The sequence below is a fragment of the Lutzomyia longipalpis genome, chromosome 4, assembly GCF_024334085.1.
Source record: "Lutzomyia longipalpis isolate SR_M1_2022 chromosome 4, ASM2433408v1".
Lineage (NCBI taxonomy): Eukaryota > Metazoa > Arthropoda > Insecta > Diptera > Psychodidae > Lutzomyia > Lutzomyia longipalpis.
The window spans coordinates 15,594,889-15,610,498 of NC_074710.1; the positions used below are offsets into that span (position 1 = coordinate 15,594,889).

At 33.6% G+C, this 15,610-nt stretch overlaps 3 protein-coding genes across 4 annotated transcripts; 2 read left to right on the forward strand and 1 right to left on the reverse strand.

The window, feature by feature from the left end:
* Window positions 1-479: 479 nt before the first annotated feature.
* On the forward strand, window positions 480-7,786 carry LOC129795200 (MAPK regulated corepressor interacting protein 2). The gene is made up of 5 exons (XM_055836287.1): window positions 480-595; window positions 833-917; window positions 4,955-5,073; window positions 5,655-5,714; window positions 6,329-7,786. Exons 1-5 carry the CDS (start codon window positions 544-546, stop codon window positions 6,493-6,495), a joined length of 483 nt encoding a protein of 160 aa, XP_055692262.1. The 5' UTR covers window positions 480-543; the 3' UTR covers window positions 6,496-7,786.
* Window positions 7,787-8,708: 922 nt separating this feature from the next.
* On the forward strand, window positions 8,709-11,011 carry LOC129795189 (uncharacterized). The gene is made up of 3 exons (XM_055836270.1): window positions 8,709-9,578; window positions 9,654-10,713; window positions 10,791-11,011. The coding sequence occupies exons 1-3, from the start codon at window positions 8,754-8,756 to the stop codon at window positions 10,934-10,936; spliced, it is 2,031 nt and encodes a 676-aa protein (XP_055692245.1). The 5' UTR covers window positions 8,709-8,753; the 3' UTR covers window positions 10,937-11,011.
* Window positions 11,012-11,783: 772 nt separating this feature from the next.
* On the reverse strand, window positions 11,784-15,368 carry LOC129795199 (mpv17-like protein). Of its 2 annotated transcripts, none has more exons than XM_055836285.1 (3): window positions 15,248-15,368; window positions 12,787-12,970; window positions 11,784-12,716 (listed from the first exon to the last, which is right to left on the reverse strand). In XM_055836285.1, exons 2-3 carry the CDS (start codon window positions 12,913-12,915, stop codon window positions 12,270-12,272), a joined length of 576 nt encoding a protein of 191 aa, XP_055692260.1. In that variant the 5' UTR covers window positions 12,916-12,970; window positions 15,248-15,368; the 3' UTR covers window positions 11,784-12,269. The 2 variants fall into 2 exon arrangements, with proteins under 2 accessions (XP_055692260.1, XP_055692261.1); XM_055836286.1 differs by having other exon boundaries at window positions 15,146-15,365.
* Window positions 15,369-15,610: the final 242 nt, after the last annotated feature.

Sequence of the window (15,610 nt, forward strand, 5' to 3'; positions counted from 1 at the left end):
AAAATTATAGAAAATAGAATGTAGCACGTTTCGGTCAAAGAACGCGAAAGGGTTAAATTGAAACTAATATATTTTTTGTGATATAAAGTCTTCTTGAACAAGAAAATAAATAAAATTCGTCCTTTCCTAATTTAATATTTTAATTAGGCTGGTCTTTCCGACAATATATTAATTTTTCTGCAACATATGCTGCAACTATTTCATTATTCCCGCCACACTATCGTACCTATGCTTCTGCTGCACCACGAAGCACATGTTGCTGTGTAGTAAATTCCGCGAAACTCCGCCATCCCATCGTCATGCCTTCGCTGAATGAGATGGCAATCGCGGAAAATTCCCATTTAACCCTATGAGCGGGAAGAAGACAGCTTGAGTCCATTCACTTTTGTTTTCTCTCATGCTGCAACGAAATTTTTATGTGTGTTCATCGCGAGTGCCGTGAAGCAAGAATTCCTCCGTTTTCTTCTTGCTATTTGTGTGGATTTTCTTTTTTAAGGGATTTTTTTGTGTTTAAATTCTGCGTGGGTGGTGTTGTAAAGGGCAATGTATACCGTGTCAAAGGGACCAAGTAAATTGGTAGCCAAAACACGGAGAGGTGAGAACAAAATAATTCCACACGCGATCTCCGTCACTCTCTTACATAATTCCGCCAATTTATTTTGTGGGGCCCCCCTCACAAATGGGTGCCAAAGTGTTTTTCAACAACAAGAAAAGCCAACCCTTTACCCTGGGCATGACCTTTTCATGCCCCTTCCCCCCACGAATGATTTTCCCTTCAGTGTTTCATCTTTTTCTTTTGTCAACTCTCCTACAAAAAAAAAATAACTTTCAGGTATTCCGCAGAATTATGAGAAGTTTGAAACACACCGAGATATGTACAGGAAAACAACGGAAACGGATAGTTCGGAAATTATCAGGTGAGTTTGTGGGATGAATTTCGTGTATTCTTAAGTTCTAGAATTCTTTTAGTTAGAACATTCCATGTGTGGGTTGAATTGGGATGGTTCTGCAGTGCAACGTGTTTCAGGATTACGCAATCCTGAAACATATTTCACCGGCAACCGTTTGTCAACTATATGGAAAGTTTTTGCACTTTCGCGCGGAATTTACATCAACAGAAAACACGTTACACCACTTTTCTGTTAATTTTCCATTAAGTTTAATAAAGTTTTTCATTAAATTACAATGTTATTAATCTTAATAAATCAGTTAGTTTTCGTTAAAAGTCGTTATTTCAAACAATTTTAATAATTTCAAGAATATCTTAAGTTTAAAATTTTAGCGTCCTTTGAAGTTCAAGAAGGAAACAGTTTGAATTGAATTCTTAAAGTTCTTTTTTCTTCTCGGCAAAATCAGCAAAATCCCAAATAATCCAACGTCTTTTCGCGTGGTGTCATTCATAAACATTCCACTGATAAGACCACAGAGCTACTTTTTTTATTCTCTCCTCATTTTCGTCATCTCAAACCACTCAAAAATGGAATCAATTGAAAGGAGGAAGTTATTAAAGTGAATTGCATGATCTTTTGACTCTTGCGGGCTTTATTTTCATGTTTTAAATGAATTTTTGAGCTTGAAAAAAACAAATTAGTTTTGCACGAAATGGAAAATTTGTGAGAGAATTCACAAAACACCTGATGAAATAGTTTTGTTTTGTATGAAATGAAGGTAATCAAATAGGTTTCTTTTCTCTTTTTTTTGTAAATTATTATACTTAACGCTTTCGCGTTCTTTGGGTCGTTCGTAGATCAAAATGTGAAACGTTGTATTTTTCGAAATTCCGAATCATGTTTTAATGTTTCTCATGGACGCGAAAGAGTTAATTTACTTAAATAATATTATAAAAAAACTCTGAGCGCAAACTTTGTATTAAATTAAACTTAAATTTCACGTTGGATTGACTTAAAGGATTGATTATGCTCATGAGCAAAACAACATAAGTTATGTGAAGTTACAGAAAATTTTTCAAAGAATTGGATTAAAAATATTTAAATTCTGAATAATGGATCGTATTCAGCAGCCAAGAAATCCTTGAAATACACAAAATTTTAGAAGAAATTTTGTAATATTTCAAGGATTTCTTGGTCGTTGAATACGACTTAGGTACCTTCAGAAAGCTCATGAAATTCTCCTTAAACTATTGAGAAATAAGTGTAAGAGTAAAACCCAAGAAAAGATTCGAAATTTTCCCAGACCAAAAAATGAAAGTAAGTAGAGTTTTCGCAAGACCAACATGGATTAGCGAGCATTAAAAAAATACTCAAAGTTTTATTTTTCAGTTGATAAATTAAGACGCTTTGTTCTTCCGGTACCTTCAAACATTCATCAGTTCTAAAGCTGCTTTACGTTTCGTTTAACAGCTTCCGGAAGGACAAAGCGTCTTAATTCCCTCAACTTATATTCCTTTCCTGGAAAATGGTAAAACAGATTTATTTTCAGAGATAAAAAAATTAAAATGAATTTTGAATTCAATGAAAACACAAAATTTTCTTGTGCACAAAGGGGAATAAGTGATCTACCCTTTTTGAGGAAAAGAAATGTCGATAAAACTAGAATTTTTTTTATCTAATATAAACTAAAAAAAATCTAAAACAAATTTTATCTAATCTACCAGAGACGTCTCAAAAATATACAACCCAATGAAACGTTGCATTTTCTTCTTCCTAATCTCAACTAGACTTAAATTTAAAAATACGATACCTTCGCCTTATCTCTCGCCTCATCCCGCGACGTGTGTGTCAAAAAACTCCTAAAGTATCTTCTCAAATAAATTTAGAACTTTCCACGATGGAAGCGAGAAAGAAAAGAGAATGAAAATTCCTCAGCAGAGTGATAAAAAAGTAAATTTCATGGTTCAACCGTTGAGTTCAGCCGCAGAGATTTCATTGACTCGAATTAATTTGTCACGATTTATTCCTCAATTGTGCTGTATGGCACTCAATTGAGCCCAACACATGAATGGCTTCTTCTGGACAATCCGTCTGTGTGCTTTATTTATTTTTATCTCTTACCCAAAGGAGAGATAAAGAAGCAAATGTTGCGGACAATGACAAAAAACGCGACGCAACTGATCTTATTTTTTTGCTTAAGCATGTTTCGGTATTTAGTTTCGCGGGGGCTAAACTGCGCCATTTGGTTGGAAAAAAAATTAAAGATAATAATCGGTAATTGATAATCAACTTATCTTGTTTGCCTGATAATGCACTAAAACTTCCAATAAAACTTCAATAAATCTCTTAAAGTAGTTGTCCTTAAACTTACCAACAATCTTGATTAGTTCTATTGATTGGCCACTGATTTCTAGATTCTTTTCAATTACTCGAAGGTCGATTGATTTAAAGTTTTACTGATAAGCGTGAAATGTTTGAGAGAAGTTTCTTAGCTTGAAAATTTAGAAGTTTTTGAGGAATATGTTAGATCTTAAAACTCTCAAGATATTCTAGAGATTAAATGATTTTCCTGACGAGGCCACAATATTCAAATTAACTGAAATCTTGATTAGAATTTATTCTGAAATAAAGACTGATCTCTGTTGAAATTCTTTTGATCGTTTTCTTCATCTTCCATGGTTCAAAGTAAAAATTTTGCTTTCAAATTTATTTTGATTAATTGTAGATTTTGAAACTTTTTTTTTCAATTGCTCCCATTTCATTTGCAATTTAATGCCAATCATCACAATCATGGCTTTCATATCAAAATAAAACCATTTTCATTGTTGAAAGAAGATTAATTTGAATGACATATCAAGCAACATAAAACTGAATTTAATCTGACAAATCATTCTAATGCAAAATGTAGATAAAGTAAATGTGTCAATGGGTTGATTTTTAAGACATATTTATTTTTGATTGACAGTGAAGAAATTAATTAAGACAAAAAAACTGCAATTTACGAAGAGTCTATTATTTATTCCTCCTTCATCCTTTTAAATTTCGCTTCCTGCCGCCAAATAAATTCTCTACTTAAGTCATTGGAGTTCAGGTGCTCCATAATTTCCCTCTTAGCTGTTTTAATGTACGCAAAGTCTATTACTTTTTTGCTAAAAATTGTTTTACTTTGAATTTTTCTAAGTTGGTTGATATCATTGAATTTAAAATTCATCTATTTTCGATTTTTTTATCTCTATATTATTTTGAAAATACAATTATTTTATTGTGGCCTAATGATGATGATTTATGTTGAGAAAATTAAGACGCTTTGTCCTTTCGGAGCTTCAAACATTAATCGGTTTTGACGCTGCTTTGTGTCTATTTTTAGCAGCTCCTGGAAGAACAAAGCGTCTTAATTTTCTCAAATTAAAAAATAATAAACTTTAAGTATTTTTATTAAATACTCGTTAAACCATGTTGGATCTACGAAAACTCTACTTTACATTGCAGTGGTTGTTAGTCTTCTTTGGGCCTTCTACAGACCTGAGACTTAAAACTCAAAATAATATAATGATTTGAGACTTAAATCCCAGGTCTGTGGAAGGTATTAAACTAAGAAAATTAATTCTGAAAAACCTTATTTCCTTTTATCGTGATTTTCCAGATGTCTGAAGAAGAACTTTTAGAGAATTTAGATTTTTTTTGTTTTTCCTAATCTTTGAAAGATTTTTGCAAAATTTCCTTTTTTTTGGGTTATTCTTTTTATATGGTGGAATTATTCTTCCTTTAAAAATATCGGATTATCATGAATATTTTAAAATTCTATCGGCGTAAACGATTATTTATTTCTAATTTTCCTAATTTTAAGAATGAATTGTAACGTATTTCCGTTTTATCCAGATTTATCATGTGAAAGAAAATCACCTTGGATAATCCGGATAAACCGTTTAAAATCAATGCAAGGCCCTAAATATCTTCCTAGAATATTTTAAATTAAATAAATAACAAAAATATTAAGACAATTTATTTTTAAAAAATTATATTAATGAAAATTTCGTTCTTTTTGGTGAAAATTTTGTTTGCAGTGTACCTAAACCCATCTTCCAGTCCACGAAGAAATTCTCCAATCACATGAAGAATGGCCATCAAATTGAGGAGACACTCAGTCCGCAGCATGAAGAAATTGTCAAATACATCCACGAGAGTGAGTTTATCAGCCTTTTTTTTCACTTCTTTCATCATAAAGTTATATCACAAACCTCTCAAGCTCATGGGTGAAGTTCAGGGTTCTTTTCGTTTCGTTTTGTTCAGCAAAATTAATTTGTGAATTTGCTGTTTCGTTTATTGTTTTCAATTAAAATTGTGCTGAGCCGAGGCATTTCCCCTCACACACACAGCACGTGTTAAAGGAAAAGCTTCAAGAAAAGACGAGAAAATTCTTTGAGGAATATGTGTGTCTGTGTGGGGAAAAATCAGCTGAAAGTGTCACGAGTTTTTCACTCTTTGAGAGTTATTTTTGATCACATTAAAGAAAAAAAAAGAAAAAATAGAAGAAAAAGCCAAAACTTTTCATCAAGATCTGTTTAGTTCGTCACGCGATCAATTCGTCTTTTTATTTTGTTATTTATAAATAGGTACTTTAAAGATGTTTCTAATTGAAAACAATGCTTTTGAGGGTCATTTTATCATTTTCTTTTCATTCATTTTGCAAAAGAATTTCCTCGGAATTTTAATTGATTTTCCTTTGAATTTTCTTTCATAAAAAAAATTTGATGGAACTCCCAGCGTGGAATATGGTGATTGCACAGAATCCATATGATCCACCCTCATCACCGGAAAGTACAAGTGAGTTACTTTCTGCTCTATTGAATATTTTTATTAGGTTAATTTTGATTTTTTGAGAGATTTGGAGACCTTTTTTGCATAATTACACTACAATCAAAAAGTTTCCGTATGTGCAACAAAAAGAGTATTTTTTAATAGCCATATCTCCAGTTCAGGTCAACCGATTTTCAAAATCTTGACAGTTTTGGAAAGATAATTTTCTCACCTTTCTGAAACGGGTAGATTTTTAAAAATCGGTTGAGCCGTTAATATTCTAGAGCCAATTTGATAAACCTAGTCAGAAGATACTTTTTTAAATATTTCACAAATTTTTAATTCAACCTCATTTTAATTGCCCAATAGTGGACCGATTTTGATAAATGGATTATCGTTGAAAAAAGGAATAAAATTAGCTTTCTAACGATTTGCTGCAAACTCGGAAACTTTTTGAGGGTAGTGTATTTTTTAAATTCTTTTGAGTTTCTTTCCTTAATTTTTTTTTAAAATATTTTTTTATTAAATCCTTCCTTTCCTCTTCTTTCCTTTCGCTTTTAACGCTTCCTCCGATTTTTTCTTAAACTTCTAAGTGAAAGAATAATTTAAAAAAAAATCTTTTTCAATTTTCTGCCGCGTAGCTTCATCCCCGTCATCGTCATCGGTGTCCTCAACACCGCCCACCACTGCATCCCCATCGGTGTACTATACAGACGCCCCTAGCCCTGTTTTAAGGGACTTCAAGCCATTCGACCTGGAGTCATGGTGGGGTCGTCGGCTGTACTACAACATCACGAAAAGTCTGTGAGATTTCTCTCAGTGTTTAGGGGGGGTGGCAGCTCTGCGTGGGCACGCGGTATCGTTAAAAAAAGAATTAAAAAATCTACCACAAGCCTGAGTTTAGTGATATTTTGAGACAAAGTTAATTATTTTGTTACAAACAAAGAAAAAAAAAGAAGCAAAAATGGCTTAAAGAGAGGAAAAGAAATTTCTTGAAAATTGATGCAGAAATTTTCATTTTTTTACATCATTTTTACATTAAGAGAAAAATTGAAAATTTAATCTGCAACCATGAGAATTTGCCTGAAGAAAAACCAAAAAAAACTCATAAAAATTGTACAGATTCTTCCGGAGAAAATTGCATGCTAAAAAGCCTTGAGAAAGAATGTTTAAGGATTAAGAAAATGTTGCAAAAATAATTCCTTCGAAGAAATAATAAGGAATAAAATTGCTGATTTGCAGAAAAAAGAAGAGAAAAATTTTGTTATTAAAATAATGTTCTCGCCTTAAAAGTCCTTTAATTTGTAATCCTCCCACAATGATACCAAATTAATCAGCAAATGTCCCTGCAATGCTGTTGTTGTCATTGCGCGCAAAAATAAATAGAAAAATGAGCAAAATAAGCGATTCTGTGGAAAATATTTTCTTTTTTTTATAGCAGATTCAGATTCAGATTTGTTTGGGGTGGCCGCGACTGAGATCGCTTCCAATCCACTGCAGCTAAAGCAAGCTTATTGTGGGTTTTTTTTTATAGCAAGAAATGTGTCTTGGCTAATTTCGAATTTTACCTCCTTTTTTTTTTACACAAAATGCTCCTAAAATCTCATTAGAATTTCACGAATGGAAAGATAAAGGAAATATTTCTTTCACAAAATATCAAAACTTTTGCTTTTATAGGACAAATATGTGTCCTGACTATCAATGGTCTAAAATTGTACTAAATTTTATACCTACTTAAAAAAACGAACTAAAATTCACAAATTTTCAAAGAAAAGAAAAGATTTTCCACAGAATTCGCTGCAAAGTTTAACTCTTTTAGCTAATAAGGAACGACAATGCAATACTTTTAAAGCTAAAGCAAAGAAAAAAATCCTCCTTTTTGCAATTTTTTTTAGTGAGTCAATGCATTAATTTAGTCAGAAAGATAAATAGAAAAAAAGTCATAATAAGTAGGAAATATTAATGTAGTCAGTATATAGAGAGGCCGAATGTGGAGAATGAGGTAGAAATTTATTATTTGAAGCAAGACAGAGGATGAAACGTACTGAGGATGATGAGAAAACTTTGATAATAAAATAATTAGTATAAATCTAATAAAAGATTTTTTACTTTTTTGCTTTGGAATTTAAGGCTAAGGGTTAAAGGTTTCTGTCATTAAGCAAAGGATTAAGGAACTTAAAGGGTTTAAAGAACAGTCTATACTGTCCTTAAAATGAAATGATCAAGAACAAAGAAAGGAAATATCCTTCAAGAAACTTTTCTAAAGGAGTCTATTCATTTTTTTTTATTGTTTCTCGGGAAGAAATGATTTTTTAAAGAAATTTTTAGAAGCTTTCAAAATGAATCCTTTTACAACATTGTGCTTAAACTTTTCTTTTGATTGTGTAAGCAACGATCTAAATACGTTAAGGTCGCTCTAAATACGTTAAGTAGGCCCTTAATACGATAAGAATGCTCTAAATAAACTTGAGAATATTTTAAACACTCTAAGAATGCTTTGAATCAGTTTGGAACTTTCTAAATTCGTAAAGAATGTTCTAAAACGTTAAAAACGTTTCATATATGTCAAAAGCTTCCGGAATATGTTAAGAATGCTTTGAATATGTTTGGAATGCTTTAAATACGAAAAATACGTTAAGAACATCCTGAATAGACTGATTTTTCATAAACTGAACGAGTACTAAATTCAAACAAATTAAAAAGAATTTTCCTTTAAAAAAATTCCTTAATTTCTTCAAAACATCCTTGAGAATTTTACTCATTAGGAAATAAAGAATCCATCAAAGCCACACAAAAAAAAATCATAGAAAAAATATTTCTTAATTTTGAAATTGATTTTTAGTTATTTACTTTGACCCTTTGTAGCCGTATTGTGGGTTCAAGGCTATACGTGTGGGTCGCATAACAGTTGTGCAACTTTCTTCGAAACACAAATCTTTTCCAACCAATTAGACGCAATTGTCTGCAGTTCTAAGACTTCCAAAAGAATCTCAATAAAACCACCTGCTTGCGATGAATTCCGCCACAGTTTATCGAAGAATTTTACAAGAAGTGTAGAACAAAAAAATGTGGTTTGATCTTCAAAATAGGAGTAGTTGGATAAATTTTGCAAATGAAACCTTTAGTAGGGAATCCGTGAGAAATATTCAGGATCATTTCTTCAAATCAACTGCTTCGACGTTTTTTCCATCGCAAATTGGGCTTCTCTGTGGAATTCTCATTGCTGTTCTTGTGAATGTGAAGACAAATAAGCAGCTGCAGAAGCAACTTTTGAAACTGAAGAACATCAATGATTTGTCCTTGATTAGGATTTCAATTTGTGCTTTAGTGATTCTTCCACTTTTCCTCGCATACCTCGCAATCTTCCTCATTTATCGGAGTTTTGTAAGAATAATTCTTCAGATTAAATTTAGAAGTAAATTTCGGGGATTTCTCAGTGCAAATGATACAGTTTGGACGGTTGAACATCAAAAATGGAAGAGCGTTATTAATATTTTGGCTCTTCTTGAAGAAAAGCATCCAGAAAACTTTGAAAGTTCATTAAAAAGCTCCGAAGAAAATGTCAGAGAAATCCTAGAGATGATCAGGAGTAAATTTGAAGCTCTTAAAAGTTCTAAAATGAGATCAGATCGATCAGAAGCTGCTCAGAAGATTTTCTATTGCCTCCATCGTGAGCTTGGCTACAGCTTTTGGACTACAGCTGAATGTAAAATTGAGGATTATGTCAAATTCATTGATATCCCTTCGTCCTCGAGCTTTCTCACATCAACTTTGGTCAAAAAGTGGTTAGGGAAAGCTTCTAATGATTTTCTACCTAGAAATCATTCCCTTCTCTGGGAAATTCTCGTTTGCACTAAGCCTATTATTGAAAATGGATCCATTAAGTATCCTGTAAGTGTTTATTATTAATTTTTAATTCATTAAAGTTGAAGGAGAGTCCTTAGAAAAAAGTGACTGTCTTTTTAGATCATTTGTCGTGTGCATCATTCCATAGGAGATGGAGTTGCTCTCTTGAGATTTTTTTTGGAAACAATAGCAGATCAGGAGAAGAAGCCTTCAGGGGTTGTCTTGGAGGCTCTGCGGAAAAAGTACAGGAGCAATGAAACCTGTATTGGAACCCGCAGTGAAGCCTGTAATAAAGTCTGTAATGAAGCCTGCAGTGAAGCCTGTAATAAGGCCTGCAGTGAAGCCTGTAATAAAGCCTGCAGTGAAGCCTGTAATAAGGCCTGCAATAAAGCCTGTAAGAAAGTCTGCATTGAAGCCTGTAAAGTCTGTATTGAAGCCTACAGTGAAGCCTGTAATAAGGCCTGTAATAGACCTGCTTCAAAACCGTTCAAACCCAACATAAGAGGATGCATCAATAGCGCCTTAATGTGGATAAATTTGATCACATCAATCCCATTCTACGTGCTTCAGCACTTATCAAGTGAACCTGATAGAAGTTGCCTTCATGGCCTTAGTCTATCGGGAAGGAAAAGATTTTCATGGCTATACGAATCGAATGATTCCCATCTCCTACTTCAACTACGAAAACTCAAAAGGACACTACCTGCTGTTAGACTATCAGACTTGATCTTGGCTGCTCTATCGGGTAGTCTTTACAGGCACTACAAACGCATTAAAACAGTCACTCCACAGTTTATCCAAATTGTCGTTCCAGCTCGTATTGAACCTCCAACAAAAGAACTGAAACTTGAAAATAAATTCTCAGTTGCAATACAGAAGCTTCCCATCCTGCCTCCGCTCTGCAGGAACTCCAGCTTTCATGATTTATCAGAAAGGGTTAAGGTTGTGAAGGAAGAGACAGATTGGGTACGATCTAGGCCAGATTATCTCATTAACTACGCCATCATGACGATTTTTGGCTACTTGCTTCCATATCAAGTCCTTTCTCGGACCTTTGACAGTAAACTAGCAACAATGGTCTTTAGCAATCTCCCAGGACCTACGGAGGAAGCCACCATGAGGAATTTCAAAATTACAAATTTATCCTTTTCCGTTCCCCATCGGGATTCAACAGGAATAGGTTTGAAGTTTTTTTTCGAAGAATAATTCTTCAAGCTTCAATGAATGTTAGATCAATTGAAATTCCTTTTTTTGCAGGTTTAACGCTCTTGACGTACTCTGGGAGAATGCAGTTTTCCCTATATGCTGATACAGCTTTGATTCCTGCTGACGATGATGCTCAGAGGATTCTTCAAGATTTGGAAAATGAGCTCAGACTTTATGTTGAGATTTCAGGAAGTTAAAAAAATGTAAAAAGGTTTTTTTGCAAGGAAAATAAAAGAATTTAGCGAATCACCCGGCGCCCCAACTGTTCTTTATGTGATTTCTTTTAATTAATATTGGGACGCCTGGTCATTATAAGGCTGTTCTATATTTAAAAAAAACGAAAAATTCTTAACTTAAAGAAAATATAAAGAAATAAGGGGTGTTTATCCGTAGAATATTTCGATCTTTATTACCAAATCATCCAAATCTTGCTGAATTATCCGAATCTCGAGGAATAATTCGAATCTGAAAAAAAAATCTGAATTTTGACGAATATTCCAAATAATTTGAATCTTGACGAATAATTTGAATGTTGAAGGGCTTTGTGGATGTCGAAATGACGTCCGGTCCGGAAAAAAATTAAAAAGAAGGAGGATCTTGAAGACTAATCAGACTGTTGACAAATAATTCGAATCATGACAAAGATTTCGAATAGGTACTCTTAAAGAAAAATCAGTATTTTGACAAATAGTCCGAAACTTCTTATCGAATAATTCGAATCTTCTTAACAAATTATCCGAATCTTGACGAATAGTACGAATCTTTACAAATAATCCGAATTTTAACTAATAGTACGAATCTCGACGAATAATTCGAATCTTGACGAATAATTCTAATATCGACGAATAAGATGGGTCTCGACGAATAATTTGAATCTTGGCGAATAGTTCGAATCTTTTGAAAAATAGTCCGAAACTTGACGAATAATTCGAATATTCTTAACAAATTATCCGAATCTTGACGAATAATTCTAATCTCGACATATAATTCGAAGATTTTTGATCACCTATTGGAAAAAATATTCTGAAGAACAAAAAGAAAAACTTTATATCAAATTAATAACAAATATTTATTTGGCTACATTTAATATACAATTTTAAGATGTTAATTTTATTTTTTATTAAAGTTTCTTTTTGAAAATATTCAAGAGAAAAATTTCCAAATTTTTAAAGGTTTTCTAGCTTTTCCTATATTTCTTATTAAGCTCTTCTTCCTCTTAAATCTCAGGAAAATCCTTTAATTTAGCTGTTGCGTGAAGATAAAATTCATTTGAGTAGAAAATATTTAAATTTTCTGTGCATAAAATTTAATATTTTCTTTACCTACTTATTTTAAGAGAAAAATGTGCTCAAAATTGTTAACTAACGTGCTGGTTATTTTATTTTGGTAAAATTCTTAGAACTCTGTGAGATAGGCCTCTGTGTGGTAGGACTACGTCCAAAAAGCTTTAAATTTTTCTTCTAGAAGAGATTTCTTTTTTTAAGAGAATCAAAAAATTTCCCCGCATTAAAAAATCGGGGCAAAAGGCACTCAATTTGGCTCAATGGATGACATCTGTGTGGCTGGAGTGACATCTTGACGCTTCACCCAGCACAGGATGTTGACCCAGGCAAAGGCACACACCCCCATGTAGGTTATCCTAAAAGCTGGTGGGACAAAGGTGAAGTTGAGCGTCTGCACGGGCAGCCAGAAGAGGCACGAACGCACGAATGTTGGGAGGAATTTCTGACGACATTCCGCAAATTTATCCTCAGCCCCCTCCATGGCGGACATACCCGTAAAGAAGGTGGTCAGGAGGACGGGTGTGAGGACAAATTGATCCAGGAAGAGTTTTGGCGCCAAAATCCGCAATGCCGTGCCCACGTACTTCCTGTCCAGCCACTTGTACCACGCATACATTATGGGGGAGTAAATGCACGTTCCCATCACAGCATACCTGCCCAATGCTGGGGTGTCAATGGGCTCAGGAGGTTTTGTCTGTAAGAAAAGAAAATTAACACAAAATCATTAATTTTTGCTCCTTTTTTTTCCTTGTTGGGACTCTCACAAAAATCTTCCGCGTAACCCATTGCTGTGAAAATTCAGCACCAACATACAAGGACCCGTAGATGAGAGAATTGGCCAGGAGGGGTTGACGCTTAAAGAATGTCTTCAGGGTATTCCTCACAAAAGCCATGATCTTTGATTTTTCTCCTTTTCAAAAAGAAATGAAAAAATTCTTCCTCCGAACACTGCAAAGAAAATTAGTTGAAAATTTATGAGATTTTTGCGCATCATTTGACTGCATTGCTGCTAAATAGAAAGCTTCGAACTTTGGGTAATCCAGAAGCTCCCTGTGTATTGTCCAAAGTCCAAAGGGAAGATGGCGTAAATTAATAAATTCCAAGATAAATTCAAGAAAAGAAAAAGAATTCACAACACTAAAATTCCATATTTGCTCAACACAAAAAGAATTTTTGCACTGCTGTGAGAAAACTTTTAGGCAGTAGCATTGAAAGAAATCAATGCGAATCTGTGTCAAGGGGTTCATCATTGCAAAAAGTTTAATACATTTTTTAGGAATAGGGTTACCACCTCACATTATATTCTGATCAGGAAATTTTACCTATCCTCCCCCTTCCTTAAAATTTTAAATGTCCGTAATAATAAAAATTACGTCGATCTCTCGATAGGCAATGACAATTTTTTTATTTAAATTTTTTGGTGGAATTTTTTAAATTTATTTTATGTTATAAGATTGTTTAATTTAAAAAAAATTAGGTCGCTTTATTCGCGAACTTTTTCAGCATAAGGGAGTTATCACACCTAAGCTCTAAGCACTTAATGCTTAATATTTTACATGTGAAAAAACGAGAAAAAACAGCATTGTTGTCTCTCTCGTACTCACATAAACGTTATGATGCACAAGCACTTGGAGCTTAAGTCGCTTAAGTGTAATAGCCCCGTAAGGGATAGACTTGAGTTTTTTTAATCCAGGTTTTTTTTTACTTAAACCAGGCTTCAGTTTTATAAGCTGAGCTTAAGTTCTTTAATCGAGGTCTTTCTATTAAGCTAAATCTCAGTTTTTTAAAGTTAAACATTAAGTTCTTTTGAACTAGACCTATTTTTTCTAACCTGAGCTTAAGTTTCCTAAGTAATGCTGAGGTAGGGTTAAGTGCATTCTAGATCTGACCTATTTTAGTTATTAAAACCCTTAAAGCTGCATCTTTAACGATTCTAAAGTAAGGACCATTGTATAAGACCTCAAGCCTGTCAAGCCTGACTCAGGAAACAAAGCTATGCCGTTTATAAAGCCAGGCCTATTTTTCTTAAGCCGAACCTTAGTTCCTTTAGGTCAGACTTTTAAAACGCATTTAGGCTCAGTTTAGCATAATTCAATTTTGAAATCTTAAAAGCCTGACCTTAAAAAAAACTTAATTCTAGTCTACAATAAAGACCTTGCCTTAAAATCTTAGAACTGACTTTTAAAACTTAAACCTAGTTTGAAGAAGATTTTAGTCTAGCCTAGAGAAGTTTATTCTGGTTAAGAAAAACGCAAATTTGACTTTAAACGATTTTCCTTTACCTAAGAAAACCGAAACTTTCTGAATTACAGAGTCTAAAAGTATTTCAATTTCCGATTTTTTTAGTTTTCTTGTACTGCCGAAAATTAAAGCAAAAAAATGAAAATTGTGTGACACGGAGAAATTCATCCTAAACCCGCCGCCCGGAGATCATACCTCAAAACCCGAAGCCTCCGGATGAAACCCCTAGAGGTGGTAACCCTAGTTGGGAAATTTTTTAAATGGAAATAGTAGAGAAATCTTATTATACAGGAATAGAAAGATTCTTCCCTTCAAGCATTGTTATTGAAAAATATCCCTTAATTCTCAGTAATGATTAGCCCCCTCCCGGGCTTTTCTGAATTAATATTTTAATTTAATGATGAATCAATTGAACTTTTTCACCCCCACTGCTGAAGAAATTATATTCTTTGGAATTAATTTGCCACGAAAAGGCTCAGTGAGAAATTAAATGGAAAATTATTTCCTTTTGTGTAATTATCCAGCAAAGTCAGCAAAACGCGCTAATTTCCCTTTCATATCTATTTCCGGCCTTATTAGGTGTTAGTCGAAAAATTAGAGGGGATGAAATAATTAATAAATTTTTGGCCGAAAAAGAAGAGATAATAAATTGATGAATTAATAATTGCACCAGCAACCCCCCTTTGCGCCTTCAAATTAAATACTCCCACGAATTCTCTTTTTGTGGTGTGTACAAGCCCCTAATTGGGGGGAGGCCTTATCATTATTTATTGTTTAAAATGGACACAAAATGTGGGGGGCGCAGCATCGCAATTAATTAGCAAACTTTCAGCAAAAGATAAAAGTCTCGCACAACACTTCGGCGGGGCCTTTTCATCTTACATTTCTCTGCGGTGGTACACAAAGGGTTGATAATTACAGATCAGTACAGTGAATTGGGGATGGATGGGGGTGGATAAATAGAGAATTAGGAGAGATAATTACACTTTAGTACACCCACTACATTGCTCCTTGTCGGTTGGGGAGGATTTTAGGGGGGGAGGTGCGTCGACTTTTGGACGCCTTCGTGAGATGCTCACGCGTCTAGAATTGGATGACCACTGGTGGGCTGAAATCTGCTGATTTTTCCACTTGCGAGAGCAAAATTTTCACATACTATCGCTATCACGATTAGAGTGTATGCTGGAGGGGTTTACAAGTTAAAGATTTGATTGTTTTATTAGGAAAAAATAAATGGCAATTTTTTAAAGTTTTTTATTTAATTCTAAATATTCATTCACATTTTTTTTAATATTGATTCAAATAGCCAGAAATTGTATATTTATTGCAGTTAAGAACGATTTTGGA

Excerpts from the sequence above, each read along its gene's own strand:
- LOC129795200 (XM_055836287.1), top strand. The coding sequence starts at position 544 with ATGTATACCGTGTCAAAGGGACCAAGTAAATTGGTAGCCAAAACACGG. Across the intron at positions 596-832 it reads GGTAGCCAAAACACGGAGAG|GTATTCCGCAGAATTATGAG; the intron begins GTGAGAACAAAA and ends AATAACTTTCAG. Across the intron at positions 5,074-5,654 it reads TGTCAAATACATCCACGAGA|CGTGGAATATGGTGATTGCA; the intron begins GTGAGTTTATCA and ends TGGAACTCCCAG.
- LOC129795189 (XM_055836270.1), top strand. The coding sequence starts at position 8,754 with ATGTGGTTTGATCTTCAAAATAGGAGTAGTTGGATAAATTTTGCAAAT. Across the intron at positions 9,579-9,653 it reads ATGGATCCATTAAGTATCCT|ATCATTTGTCGTGTGCATCA; the intron begins GTAAGTGTTTAT and ends CTGTCTTTTTAG. Across the intron at positions 10,714-10,790 it reads TCGGGATTCAACAGGAATAG|GTTTAACGCTCTTGACGTAC; the intron begins GTTTGAAGTTTT and ends CTTTTTTTGCAG.
- LOC129795199 (XM_055836285.1), bottom strand. The coding sequence starts at position 12,915 with ATGGCTTTTGTGAGGAATACCCTGAAGACATTCTTTAAGCGTCAACCC. Across the intron at positions 12,717-12,786 it reads GGGTTACGCGGAAGATTTTT|ACAAAACCTCCTGAGCCCAT; the intron begins GTGAGAGTCCCA and ends CTTTTCTTACAG.